At 40.4% G+C, this 21,862-nt stretch overlaps 1 protein-coding gene across 2 annotated transcripts in view; it reads right to left on the reverse strand.

The window, feature by feature from the left end:
* Window positions 1-4,860: 4,860 nt before the first annotated feature.
* The window catches only part of NOL8 (nucleolar protein 8), a 44,473-nt gene continuing 27,471 nt past the window's right edge, over window positions 4,861-21,862 (reverse strand). The window contains exons 13-17 of one of the 2 annotated variants that reach the window (XM_014529508.1): window positions 15,965-16,230; window positions 13,966-14,092; window positions 13,293-13,363; window positions 6,127-6,206; window positions 4,861-5,338 (exon numbers count right to left, since the gene is read on the reverse strand). In XM_014529508.1, the coding sequence (XP_014384994.1) occupies window positions 5,288-5,338; window positions 6,127-6,206; window positions 13,293-13,363; window positions 13,966-14,092; window positions 15,965-16,230 (595 nt within the window). In that variant the 3' untranslated portion in view covers window positions 4,861-5,287. Of the gene's footprint in view, window positions 5,339-6,126; window positions 6,207-13,292; window positions 13,364-13,965; window positions 14,093-15,964; window positions 16,231-21,862 lie in introns of those variants that run through there. The other variant, XM_014529509.1, reaches the window with a different exon arrangement.

The following is a 21,862-nucleotide window of genomic DNA, read 5'->3' on the forward strand; positions in this document are numbered from 1 at the left end:
ATTTGAGTACCTGACCCAGTACATGACCTGATCTGGCATGACATCTGTGTCATCCTGTCCTCTCTCACCCCAGAAGAGAAGGAGCATGTCTGGCTAGCAGCTTACGGCCATGCCGATGCCCTCCATAGAGAGGATGCTGACATGGTCCCCCAAACTGACCTGAGATTGGCCTATCAGGTTAATTCTCCAGGGCACTGCCTCCACAGCCATATAATCACCTGCCTCATTGCCAGACTCAAAAAGGACCCCACCTCCCCAGAGGGAATCCTTCTTGTGAACACTCATTTTATATCCCAATAAGCCCCCAACATATGCCGCAAATTTCAAACATAGACACAGGTTCACAAAAAGACCCTGTTATCCTGGCCTTAAATGTCTTTAATAATAGAGACGAGGAGACCCAAATCCAAAAACAAAGGTGAGATCAGGCCAAGGCTAAAGCCCAAAAGAAGGCCTCAGAGAATGTTTGTGAAAGTTGTAAGAAGGTTTGTGAAAGTTATAGAAGGTTTGTAGGGAGAAATGTTAAAAGGAAGTTATATAAATGACACAGGCCAGTGAGCCAGGACAAGCAGAATAGGGAAACTGAGATAGTAAAAAGCAGTTGCAACCATCTAGAAAATCCAGACGCCAAGCAGTCCACAGCCATCTAGTAAGGTCTATCTTCCTAAACCAACGATAATTGAAACTAAGAGAATAAGCCTCATTTTGGTATAGTAGACTACAACCATCCAAACTAATGTTTCTTTCCTTCCACCAGACCATAATTCTTGTTCTTCTAGCTTTTGCCTCAATAATAAAATTTATAAAACGGTTTGTCTCTACCAGGTTAGGCAGCTTAGACCCCTGATCTTTTCCTCCCTAAAGACAACATCTAGGTCTCAGTTGTATTTCAGCTCCAGGCCCAGAAAAGCAGCAAAACCAGACAAGTGACACTGTGGCAGCCTCAGGACCAGCTTTTACCTCCCAGTCACTCAACAGGACACTCTCCAGCCTTCACCAGCCAGTCTCTTGGGGAAATTATGCTGCTGCAACCCCTCATCCAGTTGACTACCATCAAAGCCCATACCCCTGTCCTAGCCAGTTTGGCTTGGTGGATAGAGTGTCAGCCTGTGGACTGAAGGGTCCGAGGTTAGATTCCAGTGAAGGGCACATGCCCAGGTTGCAGGCTCATTTCCCAGTAGGGGGCTTGCAGGAGGCAGCCAATCAGTGATTCTCTCTCATCATTGATGTTTCTCTTTCTCCTTTCCTCTCTGAAATCAATAAAACTATAAACAAGTCCATTCCCCTGTGATCTTGACATCCCCACTCAGCAGGAAATAATTATGAAAAGATATGACTTTCATCCCTATTCCATAAAACAAAAAAGAAGCGGGAATAGGTTTGATCAAATAATTGAATGGATAACCCTACCCTGGCAACTGAACTTTACTCCACTTCACAACCAACATTCCCTTTTGCTCAGCACTTGCTAAGACCACAATCCACTTGCTAAGACCATTATCTTTCTCCTTAGGACTCGGATAGAGAATTCTCTTCTCAGAAAAAGCTACCTAGAGTCCTTTAAAATCTCCCACTCCCTGTTCCTGGGTGCTATTGGCATTTTGGGGCTCAACCATTTGGTTTCCAGATGACCTAATATATTCATAATTCTTTACCCCTTTTGGCCTTGGGCGTTCCTCCTTTAGCGACCCTAACAGAGTTCTGAATTTTACGGCATAAATTATGGTAAATGGCCATATGGAGAGATAAAAAGAAATTTCTGCTAACCAGCCTTAAAAACTTTTCCCGTTATGAAAAAAAAATTATTTGCTTATTTATCTGCTCACTTACTTGTTTGTGCTGCATGTCTCCTTGGCACCTTAAGATCTGCTGGTTTGGATTTCGGGCTCATCCCCCAATAGAGGGCGTGCAGGAGGCAGCCAATCAATGATTCTCATCTTTGATTTTTCTCTCTCCCCCTCTCTAAAATCAGTAAAACATACATTTAAAAAAATAGGAGAGAATCTGGAGCCATGCAAAGGTTAGTAGACCTCAGGCTTTGGCACCAGAGACTATAAAGGAAATTCTAGGCCTTGACAAATTGAGAATAATTTTGCATGTAACTGCTTACTGTACCCATTAACAGTGACAAAACAACTACTAATTGATCTGGCCAAGAATATGTAGAAAGCACAACATTAAGTTTAAGAACATTTTGATAATCTGTGTAACATTCATTCAACAGTCAATTAGGGTTTAAGAAAACTCTACAAAGTATCAGGGATTAGAGTAAGGCAGGATTCATGTCCTTACTCAAAGGGGTAAATTGCGACTCAATAACTTAACTTGCTTGAAAACAGACACATTTAGTAGTTGTGTGTCTTCAGCTTATTAACCAGAAGTACTTGGAGTGTATTTTAAGTCTTTGCATTCCTTAAGTTGCTACCTTGCCCAGTTCATTTTTATCATCCGTCTACACAGTCTAGCTTAGAACAGGGCAGAAGGCTCTTAGACTGATGAGACCAGGGAAAAAGGGGGAGGAGGATGAGTCTGATTACTTAAAAATTGTACTGAGACACACTTTATGGTATCGTTGGGAAACATGAGAGGACTAAATATAGAAAAAGTTGAGCAAGTGAAAAAAAGATTCTAGGACAAGGTTAAATGTGGTCAAAATATTCTACTTGGATTACAGTTAAATCCTTATTAAACTGTTTTTTTTCTTATTTAAAAAAATTGATTTTAGAGAGAGGAAGAAACATCAAGAGGCTGCCTCCTTCACTCTCCCTACTGGGGATTGAGCCCACAACCTGGGCATGTGCCCTGACTAGGAATTGAAACTGAAACTTTTGGTGCACAGGACAATGCTCAACTAACTGAGCCACACCGGCCAGGGGTAAATCTTCATTTGTCAGGGTAGGACGTCAATAGGTAATCTCTAAAATGGAAAAACCAAGAAACCACAGCATAAGCATATTAGGTAGAAATATGGAGATAAATTTAGAGGAAACATTAAACTGTTTAAGGTGGTTGTATCTGGGGTTCAGGAATTGGGGGTGGGCAAAGCTACTTGGTATCACTTTTGCTTTGGAGACTTAAACATGGTCACAAACGAAAACTCCTCCCACTGAGAGGTGAGGGTGTATGTCCACAGCCATTGAGCCCAAGTGGGTTCAGTGTTCTGTTCCTAGACTCTAGTGGAAATGACTGAGCCATTTCTGAGCTAGGCCTTAAGAGACTGGTGGCATTTGTTTCCTGATCCCAAAACCTAGCTGCCATGCTGGGAAAAAACTCATGATAGGCACTGAGTGGGCCATCCTAGAAATGGACTCACTGGTTGCAGCAGAGCCATGCCAAAGACACTACAAGGAGAAGTGATGAATAGTCCCCAAGGAGTCTGACCAAATTGGTTTTTGTAAGAACAATAAATGATTGTTAAGGAGATAACTTGTTATGCAGCAGTAGATAAGAATGTGTAAATGAAATAGACATCAACACAAGGTGGAACATTTGGATTATTTATTCTGCTGAGAGGTTGTTTCCATTCTCCATGAAGTTTGAAGTATTGGAAACACAGGATTGACTCTTAGGCTACTTAGTTCCTTGGACCCTGTTTATTAAAAAATTATGTGCTGAGCACCCACTATGTGCTAGACATGATTCTAGGCAGTGGGGACATAACAAAGACAACATTCCAGCCCTCATTAAGTTATATTCAATCAAGATGTAAATCAATAAATGCTTAATTTCAGAAATACACAGTTTCTTTTTTTTAAAAAATATATTTTATTGATTTTTTTTACAGAGAGGAAGGGAGAGAGATAGAGAGTCAGAAACATCAATGATGAGAGAGAAACATCGATCAGCTGCCTCCTGCACACCCCCTGCTGGGGATGTGCCCACAACCAAGGTACATGCCCTTGACCGGAATTGAACCTGGGACTTTTCAGTCCACAGGCCGACGCTCTATCCACTGAGCCAAACCGGTTAGGGCACAGAAATACACAGTTTCAATGATAATCCCTTGGGATTTATACAACACAATTTTTTAATGTTTTATTTTAAATTGATTTTTAGAGAGAGAGGAAGAGAGAAGGAGAAACAGTGGTGTGAGGGAGACATCAATCGGTTGCCTCCTGCATAGATCCTGACTGAGGATCGAACCTGCAACCTGGATATGTGCCCTGACGGAATCAAATGGAGAACTTTTGGTGCAGGAGACCACGTTCAATCAACTGAGCCACACAGGCCAAGTCTAACACACTGTTGTACAGAGCTAAGTTTGATAGGATTGTCTTTATTCTAGTCCAGTTGATCTAATAAGGTATTAAATCTGCCTCCCTATAGGGACTTAGGGTCCTGACGCCTAACTGTGATTACATACCTTTCAAACACTTGGATTTTTCATAAGCCTCTGCTCTAACTAGAATTGTGGGATTGATGGGCTTGCCTCTATCAATTCCTGGAGGCGAAGGATAGGAAAACTCTATTTGCTGTCCTTTTCTGGTCTTCCCAGAACTCTCCTAGAATGTTGGTCTGGAAGTTCCTGCATTTCAGTTCACTACTCACCAGAAAGCAAGTACAAAACTCAAGTTTGACTTGTGTTCAGTCTCTTAAAACAAAAAACATAGAACGGAGGTAAAGTTTACTTGGTACAATCAGAAATAAATAATCAAGTAGCCAAAATTCACACAAAACCTAACTTGAAAAACACAAGTGCCCTGACCCATATATTTTATCATTTAAAAAAATATTTTTATTGATTTCAGAGAGGAAGGGAGAGGGAGAGAGAGAGAGATAGAAACATCAATGATGAGAGAGAATCATCAATCGGCTGCCTCCTGCATGCCCCACACTGGGGATAGAGCCCACAACCCAGGCATGTGCACTGACTGGGAATTAACCCGTGACCTCCTGGTTCATAGGTTGACGCTCAACCACTGAGCAACGCCGGCCAGGCTGACCCACATATTATAAAAGGCTTTATGTAAAGCTTGTATCAGAAGATGCCCATTGTCATTGAGGATGGAGGGCAACGAGATTACATATAAAAAGTTTTCTTTTTTTTGAGGGACTATCTTGTGCTTCATTAAAAAAAAAAAGTTCAGTTTAATTTTTTTGAAGTACTTAGGTAGAAATAGAGGAAATCCATAGAAAAACATAGCAACAACAACCAGAAGGTATCCATTAGCTGGATTTTGAATATTTCTCAACTCCAAGTTCTTGTTAGCTAAAATTATTTTCTAGGGCACCCAATTTCCACAGGTGAATCTTGTTCACAATCAGTATCAAAACCCATAATGACACTTTATTTTGGTTTCACTCTCCTTTTGGCATCTTTATGTTTCTTGCGACAATCCTAGAAAAACATAAAAACATAAAAGCCTTTGTGATTCCCTGTTACTTAATGACACATGCCTGGAACTCGGACCAATGACTGAATTAGGACGGTCTTGTCTCTTCACTTGTACCATGTGTGTTGCATCAAACAACCTCAAAGTTCCCTTCCAACATTGTAATTCTAAGTGTTTAAATCATGTTCTCAGTTGTCATTCTTTCACCCAAAAGTGGTTAGGGGGTGTCTTAAGTTTCATACCTTATGCCAATATTCTTACAAAAGGCATCCTATTTAATAAAGAGGTAATATGCAAATTGACCATCACTCCAACACACAAGATGGCCGCCCCCATGTGGACACAAGATGGACTGCACGGGAGGGCAGTTAGGAGAGACTGGGCAGGCAAGGGAGGGCAGTTGGGGGGGACCAGGCCTGCAGGGGAGGGCAGTTAGGGGCAACAAAGTCAGCAAGGGAGGGCAGTTAGGGGCGACTAGGTCTGCAGGGGAGGGTAGTTAGGGGCAACCAAGCAGGCAGGGGAGGGCAGTTGGGGGGATCGGGCTGGCAGGGGAGCAGTTAGGCATTGATCACGGTGGCAGGGGAGTGGTTAGGAGCGATCAGGCTGTCAGGCAGAAGCGGTTAGGGGCAATCAGGCAGGCAGGCAGGCAAGCGGTTGGAAGCCAGCAGTCCCGGATTGTGAGGGGGATCCCAGATTTTGAAGGGTGCAGGTTGGGCTGAGGGCCTCTAGTATAGTAATACAAAGATAACAAAGTATCTATTTATGGAGACAATACGAATATACAAGTACTCACCATACGCAGGTTGTTTGTTCTGGCCTCCCAAGAATTCCTACTAATATTACCTCCCATTCCTCTCCAGAATAAGTCAGAACCTAATCCGGGAAGATAAAAAAAGATAAGAAAACAAATTACTATAAAAAAGGATACTATTCTAGTGCTGGCATTATCAAGGTCTTTAATTCCAGTTAGGACCTACAGACAAAACCATCAATTTATGCTAATTTTTGAAGTTTTGTTATTATTTTAAAATTATTTTTAATTTTTCAATTACACTTCACATACATTATATTAGTTTCAAGTGTATACCCCAGCGATTAGACCTATAACTTCTTAAGTGAACATCCTGATAAAACTAGTACCCATTTGACACCAAAGTTATTAGTGTCAAATACATTATATCCCAGTGACTATTTTGTAACACATATTTCACCCATCGCCTCAACATCCATCCGATCTACCAACTATCAAAATGTTTTCTGCATCTATGAGTCTGTTTCTTTTCTTTTCTTTTCTTTGGTCTCCGGTAAACCCAGAAGACCTGCTGGACAAATTGAAAGAGTTGTAAGCACTTATAAGTCTGTTACTGTTCTGCTTGTTCATTTATTGTTTTTTAGATTCAATTAATTGTTGGTATGTATTTATTACATTTTATTGTTCATATTTTTGATTTTTAAATTTCTTCTTCTTAAAGAAGCCCTTCAACATTTCATATAATAGAGGTCTTGCTTGGGAAGCTCTTTATCTGTCCTCTGAGTCTAAATGATAGTTTTTTAAAAAATATATTTTATTGGTATTTTAGAGAGGAAGGGAGAGGGAGAGAGAGTTAGAAACATCGATGAGGGAGAAACATCGATCAGCTGCCTCCTGCACACTCCCTACTGGGGATGTGCCCGCAACCAAGGTACATGCCCTTTAGTGGAACTGAACTTGGGACCCTCCAGTCCGCAGGCTGATGCTCTATCCACTGAGCAAAACTGGTCAGGCCTAAATGATAGTTTTGCTGGATAGAGTATCTTGGTTGTAGGATCTTTTTGGTGTTATGCAGCATATTAGAGATGTCCCCCATTTTCCAAACTTTGCCCCCCTCAAACCTGCCCCAGCCCCATTCCAGGCAATCACCATAATACTATCTGTGTCAGTGGGTTATCTATATAGTCATATAGATTGTTTGGTTAAACTCTTCCCTTACCTCTGAGATTCATCACTCTGTTCCATGCTTCCATGTCTCTGGACCTATTTTGTTTGTCAGTATATTTTGTTCATTAGATTCCACATATAAGTGACATCATGTGATACTTGTCTTTCTCTGACTACCTTATTTTGCTTAGCATAATACTCTCCAGGTCCATTCATGTTGTTGCAAAGCATAAGAGATCCTTATTTATTTACAACTGCTTAGTATTCCATTGTGTAAATGTACCATAGCTTTTCTATCCACTCATCTACTGATGGGCACTTGGACTGTTCCAGATTTTAGCTATCTACACTAATAAAAGAGAAAGATGCAAATTGATCTTACCTTCGTGATGCACAGGAGCCAATCAGGAGTATGCAAATCAACCCAACAAAGATGGCGGGTTAGTTTGCATATGCAGGCGCCAAGTGGCATGCTTGCATCGTTGCCATGGCAATGACACAGGCGTTCCACACCGCCCCAGCCGCTCCAGCAGCGTGGGAAGGAGGAAAGGTGGTTCCGGGCCACAGCGAAGGCAGAAAGGTGGTTCTGGGCCAGAGCGAAGGCGGCTCCAGCCGAAGCGAAGGCAGTGCCAGCAACCAGGGGAAAGAAAGCCTATTCTTGCACGAATCTTCGTGCATCAGGCCTCTAGTTGTAAATAACACTGCTATGAACATAGGGATGCATATATTCGTTCTGATTCCTGTTTCAGGATTCTTAAGACACTAGAGGCACGTTGCATGAAGATTTGCACAATAGGCCTTCCTTCCCCTGGCTGCCGGCAAACGTTTTCCTCTGCCACCGGTTTTCCTCTGGCACCCAGGAACCAGGCCTTTGGTCCGGCCAGAGCGGAGAACCCTAGCCTCGAGGCTGGGCTTCTCCGCAGCAGAGAAGCCAAGCCTCTCCAGTCTTCTTCAGTCGCTCTGCGCCTGTATGCAAATTAACCTGGCATGTTTGTTGGGTTAATTTGCATAATCATCCTGATTGGCTGGTGGGTGTAGTGGAATGATGACCAACTTACATATTTCTCTTATATTAGTGTAGATATTCCCAGCAGTGGTTTGCTGGGTAAAATGTCAGTTCCATTTTTAAAAAAATGTATTTTATTGATTTTTTACAGAGAGGAAGGGAGAGGGATAGTTAGAAACATCAATGAGAGAGAAACATCGATCAGCTGCCTCCTGCACACTCCCGACTGGGGATGTGCCCACAACCAAGGTACATGCCCTTGACCGGAATCGAACCCGGGACCCTTCCGTCCGACGCTCTATCCACTGAGCAAAACTGGCCAGGGCCCTTTTTTTTTTTAAGGGAAATTTCATACTGTTTTCCACTGTGGCTGTCCCAGTCTGCATTCCCACCAGCAATGGACTGTTTCCCTTTCCCCCACATCCTACCCAGTACTTGTTACTTTTTGCAACCTGTAGCAAGTGTGAGGTGACACCTCATTGTCATTTGCATCTCTCTGTTTACTAGCGACGTTGAGCATTTTTTCACATTTCTTGGCCATCCCACATGTCCACTTTGGAGAGTGTATATTCAGGTTCTTTACCCATTTTTTAACCGTTCCACCTTCCTTTTGTTGAGTTGTATAAGTTCTCTATATATTTTGGAAATTAATCTATCAGCTGTATCATTGACAAATATGTTCTCCCATATATTTGGTTCCCTTTGCATTTTGAGGATGGTTTCTTTTGCCATGCAGAAGCTTTTATGTTTTGATATAGTCCACTTATTTTTTCCTTTGTTTCTCTTGCCCTAGGAGATATATCAGTGAAAATTCTGGCACGTGAGATGTCTGAGATTTTACTGCCTATGTTTACTTCTAAGATTTTTATGGTTTCGTGTCTTACATTTAAGTGTTTCACCCATTATGAGTTCATATTCTTGTGTATGGTGTAAGTTGGTGGTGCAGTTTTTTGTTGTTGTTGTTGCATGTACCTGTCCAATTTTCAAACATCATTTATTAAACAGATGATCTTTACTCCATTGTATGCTCTTGCTTCCTTTGTCCAATATAACTAGACCAAAAAGACATGGGTTTAGCCCTAGCCATGTTGGCCTGTGGACTGAATGATCCTGGGTTTGATTCCAGCCAAGGGCACATACCAGGGTTGTGGGATCAATCCCCAGTAGGACGCTTTGTTCTTGTGCCATTACCAGCTGTTTTGATCACAATGACTCTGTAGTATAGTTTGATATCTGCTGTTGTGATCCTTTCAACTGTTATACTTTCCCAAGATTGCAGCGGCTATTCTGGGTTGTCTTTGTTTCCATATAAATATTTGGAATACTTGTTCCATATCTGTGATATATGCCAATGGTATTTCAATAGGAATTGCGTTGAATCCAGATTCCTTTGGGTAGTATGAACATTTTAATGATGTTCATTCTTCTAATTCATGAACACAGTATATGCTTAAACTCATTTGTACCTTCCTCTATTTCTTTCTTTCATGTCCTATAGTTTTCCAAGTATAGGTCTTTTGTCTTCTTGTTTATTACTAGGTATCTTAATTTTGTTGTTGCAATAAAAAATGGGATTTTTTTTTTAGTTTATCTTTTTTGTTAGTTCATTATTGGTGTATAAAAATGCCATAGACCCCAGCCATTGTGGCTAGTGTTTGAGCGTGGACCTATGAACTAGAAGTCGTGGTTCGATTCCTAGTCAGGGCACATGCCTGGGTTGTGCCACGGGGTCGGGGGGTGGGGGGTGGGTACGTAGGAAGCTGCAGATTAATAATCCTCTCTGATCATTGTTTCTATCTCTCTATCCCTCTCCCTTCCTCTTTCTCTAAAACCAACAAAATAAATGCAAATTTTAAAAATGACATAGATTTTCAAGTTGGTCCGACAGTTGTGGGTTATTGTTAAGCTCATTGACATAGATTTTCAGATGTTTATTTTGTACCCTGCCACGTTGTCAAATATTTGTAAAAGCTCGTTGTTTTATCGTGGTCGTGTGTTTTCTATGTACCAGGTGTATTGGTTAACAATGCGGATTTTTTTCAATAGATGGAGTTAAATATATGTTCATATATATGCGATTTGATATGTATGCTATTTTGTTGTATTGACAGCAAGCTTCAAAACTTCATGTCAAATTTTCTGAAGGTGTTATCATAGATATTTTAACCTTAAAAATGTTGAATTTTGTGCCCAAAAAAGAGCATTTGCGGGAAGTTTTAATTCATTATTTTGAAGAAAGTGCTGCTGAATACTTCGGGAAGCTTATGGTGAACATGCTCCATCTCAAGATACTTGTGGGCACTGGTTTAAATGCTTTAAAAGTGATGATTTCAATGTGAAAGACAAAGAATATCCAGGTCAGAAAACCAAAAAGTCATCAGTAAAATGTTGCTTCAACGGCACGAAAGAAAGTCTTTTTTTTCATCGAATTGTGACTGGCAATGAAAAGTGGATTTATTTTGAGAATCCCAAATGCACAAAAATCATAGGTTGATCCAGGTCAACCATCAACATCGTGTGAGGCCAAATCGCTTCGGAAAGACAATGCTCTGCGTTTGGTGGGATCAGGAAGGTGTGGTGTATTATGAGCTTCTAAAAGCAGGTGAAAACGTCAATACTGATCACTACCAACAACAAATAATCAATTTGAACCACACTTTGATCATGAAACGTCCAGAATGTTCCAGAAGACACTGCAAAGTAATTTTGCTTCATGATGACGCACCATCACACACTTCAAAAACAGTTAAAGACACATTAAAAAATCTTGCCTGGGAAGTATTAATCCACCCGCTGTATTCACCAGACCTTGCTCCTTCAGTTTACCACTTGTTCTCATTGATGGCACATGCACTTTCTGAGCAGCACTTCAAAATGTACGAAAAAGTGGAAAACTGGGTCTCTGAATGGTTTGCCACAAATTACCTGAAAGATGGGGGAAATGTGTAGCTAGCGATGGACATTACTTTAAATAAAGCACCTTTGATGTTTCTCTTGAAATTATCCTGTTTTCTTTGGTTACAAAATCCGAATTATTAACTGGTACACCTGGTACAATATCGTCATCTGTGAATGAGTTTTCCTTCCTCCTTTCCAATTTAGATGCTTTTTCTTGTTTGATCACTGTGTCTAGGACTTCCAGTACAATGTTGAATAAGACTGGTGAAAGCAAAAATCCCTGTGTCGTTCCTGACCTTAAGGGAAATGGTTTAGGTTTATGTCCATTGAGTATGTTGTTGGCTGTAGGTCTCATATACATGGCCTTTATTATATTGCGATAACCTCCCTCTCTTCCCACTTTGCTGAATTTTTATCAAAAATAGGTGTTGGATTTTGTCAAATCCTTTTTCTGCATCTATTGATATTACCATGTGGTTTTTATTTCCAAATTTCTTTATGTGATGTATTTCTTTATGTCCCAGCCTCAAATATTGTACCAACCTTGCATTCCTGGAATGAATCACATTGGGTCATGATGTATGGTTATTGTTGTATCTGATTTGCTAATATTTTGTTGAGGATTTTAGCATTTATGTTCATCAGGGATATTGGCCTGTAATTCTCTTTCTTTGTAGTGTCTTTATCTGGTTTTGAAATTAGGGTATACTGGTCTCATAAAAAGAGGTTGGAAGTGTTCCTTCCCCTTGGATGTTTGGAATAGTTTTTGGAGGATAGGTGTTAGTTCTTCTTTGAATGTTTAGTACATTCCCCCGTGGAGCAACCTGTTCCCGGACTTGGGTTTGCTGGGAGTGTTTTTGGTAATGCTTCAATTTCATTAGTTGTCATTTATCTATTCAGGTTTTCTGATTCTTCCTGGTTGTTTTGATAGATTGTATACTTCTAGGAAGTTGTCCATTTTGCCTAGGTTTTGTTGCTGATCTTTTCTGGTTTGTAAAGTTTCTGTGGAGATATCAGCTGATAGTCTTATGCACACTCCCTTGTAGGTAAGTGTTTTTCTCTTGCTTTTTTTAAAAAAAATATATATTTTATTGCTTTTTTTACAAAGAGGAAGGGAGAGGGATAGTTAGAAACATCAATCAGCTGCCTCCTGCACACCTCCTACTGGGGATGTGGCCACAATCAAGGTACATGCCCTTGGCCGGAATCGAACCTGGGACCCTTCAGTCCGCAGGCCGACGCTCCATCCACTGAGCCAAACAGGTCAGGGCCCCACTGGTTCTTAAAGGCTGAAGTGATGGGGACTTCTCTTCCTGGCACTGGAACCCTGGGCTGAGGGGTGTGATGTGGGGCTGTGACCCCTCACTCCAAAGGGAGGACCTCCGCAGCTGCAATATTCCTCCAGATTTTTATCCACAAGTGGGTGTGGGACCAGACAATTCTACATCTCCACCCCTCCCACCTACTATTGATGTGGCTTCTTTATATCCTAAGTTGTAGGACTTCTGTTCAGCTACATTTCCAGTGGTTCTGGATAATGGCTATTCTGTAGTGCAGTTGTATTTTTGATGTGGCTATCAGAAGATGCTAGTACTTATGCCATTAACTTGATCAAAATAATAGGTGTGATTCGGGTCTCCCTTCAGGGCAGCTACTGCACTCCCAGAGGTGCCTGAAATTCCTGGGCACAGACTTCCCTGCTGTAGCTGGAAGAATTTGTGCTATTTAAAAAAATATATTTTGTTCCTTTTTTACAAAATGAAAATGTAGAATTGCAAGGATTTTATTGTTTGTATACCATTTACTATTATGTAACTTTTATGGTTTATATTTGTACTAGACTTTAAGAAATGAGGTTTCACATGAACTTTTAGGTACTAAAATCATAGGAGTGTTGTGTCTAGCATCTTCCCAAGTCCTTGAAACTAAAAAAGCTCTTGTTGATAATAATAAATAAGGGAGGTGGTGAAAGGAAACTCTCAGCTCTCTAGAACTTTAATGTCAACATGCATCAGTCTAACAGAGAGGGCTAAGCCCCATGACACTGCAAAGGGTTAGGATTTTTGCCGAACAGTTCTTACCTGGATGCGTTATTGTATCAGAACGTGTAGTGGAGATTAAAAAAAAAATGACTTACCAAGAAGTCTTTCATCATTATTAGAGAAAAAAAAAAATCTAGTGGTCTCTTTTGCAGGTAATGATACTTCTCTGGAGAGAGAGAGAGAGAGAGAGAGAGAGAGAGAGAGAGAGAGAGAGAGATATTGGTTGGTTAATTTCTATATTTAAGGAGAAAAATTTACACTGAAAACATAAATTAACTGTTCCTTAAATATATTTGCTTTGTGTTTTGCTCATTTTGCTGAGGAAAAGTAACCCAATGCTCTTTCTAGTCAACATTCTTCTCTTCTACTGGAAGCTTTGGTGATGAAGACTTGTGTAAGCACACCATGCTCTCCCTTCCCCAAGCTGGACGCTGATCCTTTCACCCTACCATTGCTACCCCATTTACCAATGTTTCCCAGGGGTTGGAAGCCAGCCAGCTGCCATATCCTCTTTCCAGACCAGGGACTTCAGTGTTAGGCTCCCTTGCCTGTGCATAGCATAACCCCCACCCAGTGCTATCCATATTTCAAGAAAAGGAAATATGCTCCTCATTACAAAAAGGCTACAGAGCTCTCTAAATAAGCTGAGAGGAGAAAATTAATTTGTCTTGAAACAATAAGCTTCTATTTTTCTAAAATATTTCTAAGCATGTCAAACTCAGGTTTTATGAATTATGAAATATACCTGTTCAGAAACAATTTGCTTACCCGGGGCTGGACTTCCTGTCATCTGTTTCTTCCGTAACATCGTCCTCTTCGGAACTGCTGTCTTGGAAATGAGGGGCTACCTGCCAGGCAGTCCTACCAGGTTTCACTGTCTCAACTCTATAGGTCTCTGTATCATCATGACCATAAAAGATGGCAGGATTGTAATGAATAACCAAGTATTTCTGAACATACTCATTTCATTACTTTCACCATGTTAGTATATTTCTACATTTACAATATCTTAATCATTAATTAAGAATAGATAGTATCTTTTGAGATTTTCAAATACTAACTGAGAAGGTACTATCACTTTTTTGGCATTGCTAGGGTAAATTGATAAGGAACATAGCAATATTATAAAAAGATATAAAAACTAAAAGTTTATAAATGGGCATCATAGTTTAAAAAAACAAACAAAATGAGTGTTGCACCTGTGCTCGCATGAGAAGCCTTAAAAAGAACCCACTGTAGTAAAACCGGATTTCCTTCCTGTTTATTCATAATTGAGGAAAGAGACATATGTATACACTTTCAATTTCCAAAATCTCTTTCTAGAACTGCTGAAAAAGCTACTGCTATAAGCTGCGAACATTCAGTGCATGACCCCAAAACGTTCCAAGTACTTAAAGCACATCTCCCAGGTTGCTGAGGTGTCTTAGTACTTATTTTAAGACCTTTTTCTCACAATTGGCTCTCATAATTAGAATGAGATGTGCAGGACATGTACAATATTGTCTTATTTAGAACAATATTTGAAAAACTACTAGATTGTTGTATCTCCTGTTGGAATACCACAGAGCTGGCATTTAATATTTAACAGTTAAATACAGGGATGCTATTTTAACTGCTGATCTTTAAAATAGAATCAACTGTAGTTAGGTGTGGATGGATTCTCCTCTATCCTACTTTTCACAATGAAGTTCCAAAAAAGCTGCACTTCCAATCTGAACACTAGGTAAAGAGCAGCCCTAAGGAACAGGGGTTTTTTTTTGTTGTTTTTTTAAAACATATATTTTTTATACATTTCAGATAGGGAGGAAGAGGAAGGGAGAGACTGAAACATCAATGATGAGAGAGAATCATTGATTGGCTGCCTCCTGCACACTTCCTACTGGGGATTGAGCCTGCAACACAGGCATGTGCTCTTGACTGGAATCGAACCTGGGACCCTTTAGTTCCAAGCCGGACACTCTAAACACTAAGCCAAACTGGTTAGGGCAAAGGAATAGGGTTTTTAACTTTTGTACCATGTTGGCCTTCAACAGTAACCCCCTGAAATGGAATAACAATACTGGTACTGGTATTTTTCTCTAGATTCTGGCAAATCTTCAAGGATAAAGTTTGAAACAACTGGGATATCCATGAAATAGCACATTTACATAAAGCCAAGGTTACCTATTTCTTCCTTTCTCCTACCATATAGTACTGGCTTCTGTAAATAAGTCATGGCTTCTCCAACTGCATTTAAGATATGAAACTATTTATTTATTAAAAAAAATTTTTTTTATTGATTTCAGGGAGGGAGAGGGAGAGAGAGATAAAAACATTGATGATGAGACAGAATCATTGATCCACTGCCTTCTGCATGCCCCACACTGGGGATCGAACCTACAGTCTGGGCAGTTGCCCTTGACTGGAATTGAACCTGGGACCCTTCAGTATGCAGACCGACGCTCCATCCATTGAGCCAAACCGGCTAGGTCAAGATATGAAATTATTTAAATATATGACTTAGTATACCTCTTCAACAGAAGGTATGCTGCACATTATTTTTTAGCTTCCCTTCATATGCTAGAAGTTTGCTCCCTTAAAGCTGAAACAATGTTCTACTGTGTTAAACACAGCTCCAGGAACATTGCATTTATGGCCATGTGATATAGAACCTCATATGTTTAGGTGCAAGAAAAAATAGTTTCTTCAGCTAATGTTAAATCATTACACTTAATGTACACTCAGTTAAGTTTAAACTGCCTAGAATGAAAGAGTAAAAAAAAAATACCTTCTTTTACATCTTTCGTGTCTGAATCAAAAAAGGAAAATGTGAACCCGCTGGGCTGCTCGGCCCCCATCATTGGAGCTGCAGGGACATGGACTTCCTTTGCTTTCTCTTCATCACAGTCCACATAGGGTGCGTCTTTCTTTTCATGGCTATCCTTTGTAGTTTGGAATATTTCTTTTAAATCCATAGTGATGTCATAATACATTTCTTTAGACACTACAGGTAGCTTCTCAGCCTCCTCTCTTTTCTTCTTTCGCATTGCTTTACTGCATTGACACAGAATGTGCACCACAATGAAACAGTCAGTTTTTGAACAGTCTCCAGGAATCAAGAAAGTAAAACATGGACAACTTTAATTCCATCCTTTCAAAAACCAGTAGGATCCACATATATAAAATTCTACTTACAACAGCACAATCATACTCTATCTCTTAACCTGTGAACTACGATTCAGAAAGTACACCAAAGATATCAGCTTTGAGCAAGAAAACTCACTTCCTGTGCCTCCGTTATCTCATCTGTAAAATGAACATGTTAAACCAGGGGACTTCTAAGGCGTTTCCAGTTCAAAAGTTCTGTAACTTTTACAAAACTGGTGTAAAAGAATTTAGGCATAATTCTGTTTTAGAAATGAATCATAAACATGCTAAGTCTAGTTTGTTTCGGGATGAAATTTGTATATTACCATAGACCTGCTCTATACTTAGGAATATGCTTTTCTCTTTGATCTTAGATAAAAAGTTACATGGCAGTTTCCAATATCAACTTTTTAGCTAATAAAAGATTAAAATCCTTCTTCCTATTAGAGCTGACTCTATATATCAGGAGTAATATCGGGCCAAAAATTTAATTATATTACTAAAATAGTAAGTGAACAAGATGTCTTAAATGATCATCTTATTATTGGTGGAGATTATCTCATAGTAAGAAATTTTTAATGCTTCCAATCTAGCTACAATTTAAGACAGCTATGCCTCCAATGATAACAAACGCTATAAAAAATGGCGTCCTTAAGACAGTCCTAAGTGATTACCATTGAGCTAGGATAGAGTGGTTTTCAAGTGTTCCAAAGATCCCTTGATACTTTTCTCTAAGAGGTGGGATGAATTCCCCCATTCCTTGAGTGTGGGCTGGACTCCACCTCTTTACCTAATGGAATAAGGCAGATGTGGTAGTGTGTGACTACTGGTACTAAGGTCATAGAAGGCCCTTTGATTTCCTCCTTGCTCTTTCCCTTTTCTGGTCATTGCATTTGGGGAACAGCTACCATGCTGTGAGGGAATTCAAATAGCTAAGTGGAGAGGCCAGCGAGGCAAGGAAGTGAGGCTTCCTGCCAACAGCCATGTGCCTGATCCATCTTGCAAGCAGATCTCAAGTCTTCAGATACTATAGTCCTAGCTGACATCTTGACTCCAACCTCTTGAGAACCCTGAGCCAGAACTACCTAGTGAAGCACTCTCAAATTCCTGACCCAGAGAAATTAGAACCTAATATATGCTTGTGGTTTCAAACTGTTGAGTTTTGAGGCAATTTTTAACATGGCAGTACACAACTGACACAGATTTGGGGGCCTAGAAGAGACGTAGAAGTGGCTTCAGAGCCCGAGCAATGGGCAGAAATTGGTAGGTGAGTGAGGGTGTTAGCAAAAGCCTGCAGAGCCTTAAGAAGACTGTTACTAGGAACTACATGGCCACTGAAGAGGCTGCAAGAAGGTCGTGCTGAAAAATGAGTGCTATTGGAAATGCAGGAAAGGGGATCCTCCTTTGCAGGGACGGAAAGGTCAGTAACACTGTCACCTTTATTAACACGGGAAGTAGAAATGTATCTAATGAACAGGTGATCTAGCTAAGAAGATGTCCAGGAAGGTGATGAAGTCATTTGCTGGTTTCTGCTTGCTGTTTACCATAAAATCTGAGCAGAGACAGTGAAACTAGAGAAAAAATTTTTGTCAGGAACCAGGATCTCATGGTTTTGAAGACTCCTAATCTCAAGAAGACAAATGACATGAAATTTAATAAATGGCTTCTAAGCAAAGATCAAATCTAAGACTCTCAGAAAAAGATAATCTAAAGCAGGTGTTGGCAAACTATGGCACACGGGCTAAATCCAGGTTGCTGTCTATTTATATAAGTACCACAAGTTAAGAATATTTTTTATAGTTTAAAATGGTTGGAAAAAGAACTAAAAGATGATTTCGTGACATTCATAAATAATATGTAACAGATGTGTCTTTCTCATAGTTTTATTGAAATACAAGCTCCCTCATTTGCTACAAAGGCGGAGTGAAGTTACTGCAGCAGACCATCTGACCCTTAGCAGAAAAGTATGTACACTCCATTCTACGTATAAGACAAATTGTCTGGTTAAGACACTACACATAGCTCAGAAACTTCAACTGTTCCAATAATAAGCCTTAAAAGGAGTTTAAAGATGATGTCTCTTAGCAGAAGACTACAGTACAAAAAAAAAGCTGACCTCAAAATGATTTCTAATGTGGCTTTTGTCTAATGGAATGAACCCCAAGAATATTCACAGGAGACTCACGAATATTTTAAGAGGATTATACTAAAAGAAACACCTCTAGCTAGAACAGCTAAGTACAAAGACAGTCAACAACAAAGAGGCTTTCAGACTCCCATATTTCTACAAGCACCATGCAGGCTGAGATAATTACTCAGCTCTGGCCACGTAGTTCTGTTGGTTAGGATGTTGTCTGGATACGCCAAGGTTGTGGGTTCAATGTCCAGTCAGGGCACATACAAAAATCAACCAATGAAAGCATAAATAAGTGGAACAATAAATTGATGTCTCTCTCTCAAATCAATACATATAAAAGGATCACGCAGCCCTAACTGGTTTGGCTCAGTGGATAGAGCGTCGGCCTGCGGACTGAAGGGTCCCAGGTTCGATTCCAGTCAAGGGCATGTACCTTGGTTGCGGGCACATCCCCAGTACAGGGTGTGCAGGAGGCAGCTGATTGATGTTTCTAACTCTCTATCCCTTTCCCTTCCTCTCTGTAAAAAATCAATAAAATATATTTAAAAAAAAAAAAAAAAGGATGACGCAAAAGGCAGAGTCAAGAACTATGGAGAATTATTCTAATAAAAGATCTCGCAACATTTGGCTGCCTAAATTTCAGAGCTCCTATGGACCAGTGACTCCTTCTGCCTGTTTTCTCCACTGAATAGTAGTGCTTACATTAGATTGGTTAATCTATGCTCATCCCACCATGACATGTTCCCAGGTCTTCTAATCAAAAGGCCTCACTCAAGGTGCTGTACTAACAACAGGTAAGCCTGATCTGCACTTAGATCTTATTTGGAGGACAACATCCTGGATTTTAAATTAACAATGTAAAGAGCTGAGGCTTCTGGGGGAGTCTAGAGAGGAGGAGAAAATATTCTGCATGCGGTAGGAATGTAAACAATTTGTGGCCAGAGGGTGAATTGTCCTGGTTTTAAATATGTCCACAAATACCTCAATACTTCTCTCTTCAAGAGATGGCACTTAAACTCCCCATGAAAGTATTAGTTGACAGTGACTTGGTTCAAGAAAATTAAATAAGCCCTAGCCAGTTTGGCTCAGTGGATAGAGCGTCAGGCTGTGGACTGAAGGGTCCCAGGTTTGATTCCGTTAAAAGGCACATGCCCGGTTTGCGGGCTCGATTCCAAATGTAGGCTTGCAGGAGGCAGCTGATCAATGATTCTCTCTCATCATCAATGTTTCTATCTCGCCCTCCCTCTCCTTCCCTCTGTGAAATCAGTATAAATAATAAAAAAAAAGAAAGAAGATTAAATAAGACTGATGTGTCAGTGTGTGACTTCTGAGACTAGTCATAAAATACACTACGGCTTCCTCCTTCTCTGTTTTCAGTCACGTGGTCTGGGGAAGCCAGCTGTCAAGTTACAAGGGCACTTAAGCTGTCTATTAGAGGCCAACAAAGTAAGGAATTGGCTAACAGACATGTGAATGAGCCATCTGGTAAGCAGACCCTACAGGCTGTTAAACCTTCAGAGACGGAAGCCTCAGGCAATGTTTTGACTGTAACCTCCTTTCAAAAGTATGTTTTTATTAATTTTTAGAGCAAGAGGAAGAGAGAAGGAGAGAAATATCGATGTGAGAAAAAGAGTCGATTGGCTGCCTCGCACACATAACCTGACCAGAGATTAAGCCTGCAACCTGGGCATGTGCCCTGACCAGGAACCGAACTGGCACCCGAACCAGCAACCTTTGGTGTATGGGATGACGCTAAAACAACTGAGTGACATCGGCCAGGGCTTGACTGCAACCTCTTGAGAAACCCTGGCCAGAACCACTTAAAGCTTCTCCCAAATTCTGGACATAGGAAAACTTTGAGATAATAAATGTTTTCGGTGTAAAGGTGCTAAGTTTTGGCCAAATTGTTATGCATCAATAGATAATAAGCCTATATGTAAATAAAAACTAATATATTATACAAAATATTCCCTACTTATGTACTATTGTGATAACCTTAAATAACATACGAAATTTTTAAATTGCAGGGAATATTTATATTGGTTCTACTTTGGTTTGATATGTGATTCTTTTTAAAAGTAACCTTTAATTTTAGAATAATTTTAGATTTACAAAAAAAGTTGAAAAGTAGTGTTCACCTAGTTTCTTCTCATAGTATCACCTTATATAACTATAGTACAATTACCAAAACTAAAAGGTTAACGTTTTTGCATTACTATTAACGAAACTCAAACTTTATTTTCATTTCACTAGTTTCTCTACAAATGTCATTTTTGTTTTAGGATTTAATTCAGGATACCACATGTCTTTAGTGGAAAGGCAGGGGAAGTTACTGTTTGCCTCATGTATTTGGCACATTTAACAAACTGACAGCATATTTATAGGAAAGAGAAGCTCCTACCACACTAGAGTAGTGGACTGAATGGTTGTTCCCCAGAAGACATGTTCAGGCCCTAAACCCTGGAACCTGTATTACCTTCATTGGAAAAAGGACTTGGTAGTTAAGGACTATCCAGGATTATCCAGGTCAGCCCGCAATCATCCATATAATAAGGCACAAAGATGACATACAAACAGAAAAGAGGAGGAGGCCATGTGAGGGTGGAGGCAAAGGACGAAGCAATGTAGCCACAAGCCAAAGAATACCACGGACTGCTGGCAGGCACCCGAGGCTGAGAAAGATGTGAAACGATTTCACCCTGAATCTTCAGAAGGAATGCAGCCTTGCCATTAACTGTGATTTCACAATTCTAGCCTTGGGAAACCAAGATGGCGGCATAGGTAAACACCGGAAATTGCTGCCTCGCACAACCACTTCAAAAATACAACTAAGCCCTGACCGGTTTGGCTCAGTGGATAGAGCGTCAGCCTGTGGACTCAAGGGTCCCAGGTTTGATTCCGGTCAAGGCCATGTACCTTGGTTGCGGGCACATCCCCAGTAGGGAGTGTGCAGGAGGCAGCTGATCAATGTTTCTCTCTCATCGATGTTTCTAACTCTCTATCCCTCTCCCTTCCTCTCTGTAAAAAATCAATAAAATATATTAAAAAAATAAAAAAGTGATTGGCCGTTTGCATTTAAAAAATACAACTAAAAGACAAAACGGACATTATCCAGAACCACAGGAAGGCTGGCTCAGTGGAAATTCTACAACTAGAAGGAAAGAGAAAAGCACACTGAGACTCAGAGGTACGGAGGCGCATGTGGAAGGGGCTGGCAACTGAGGACGCATTTGTCTATTTCAATCGGGTGGGAGTCTCAAGCTCCTGACTGCTCTGAACTCCAGTTCTGGGCGAATCTCTGGGGACCCAGACTCATACGGGGAGAAACTGAACTGTCTGGCATCTGATAGAACTCGAGGGCGGCTTTCTCTCAGAGGTGCTTGCGGCGATTACCGCGGGACA

This window comes from Myotis brandtii, unplaced genomic scaffold (assembly GCF_000412655.1).
Source record: "Myotis brandtii unplaced genomic scaffold, ASM41265v1 scaffold684, whole genome shotgun sequence".
NCBI classification, from domain to species: domain Eukaryota; kingdom Metazoa; phylum Chordata; class Mammalia; order Chiroptera; family Vespertilionidae; genus Myotis; species Myotis brandtii.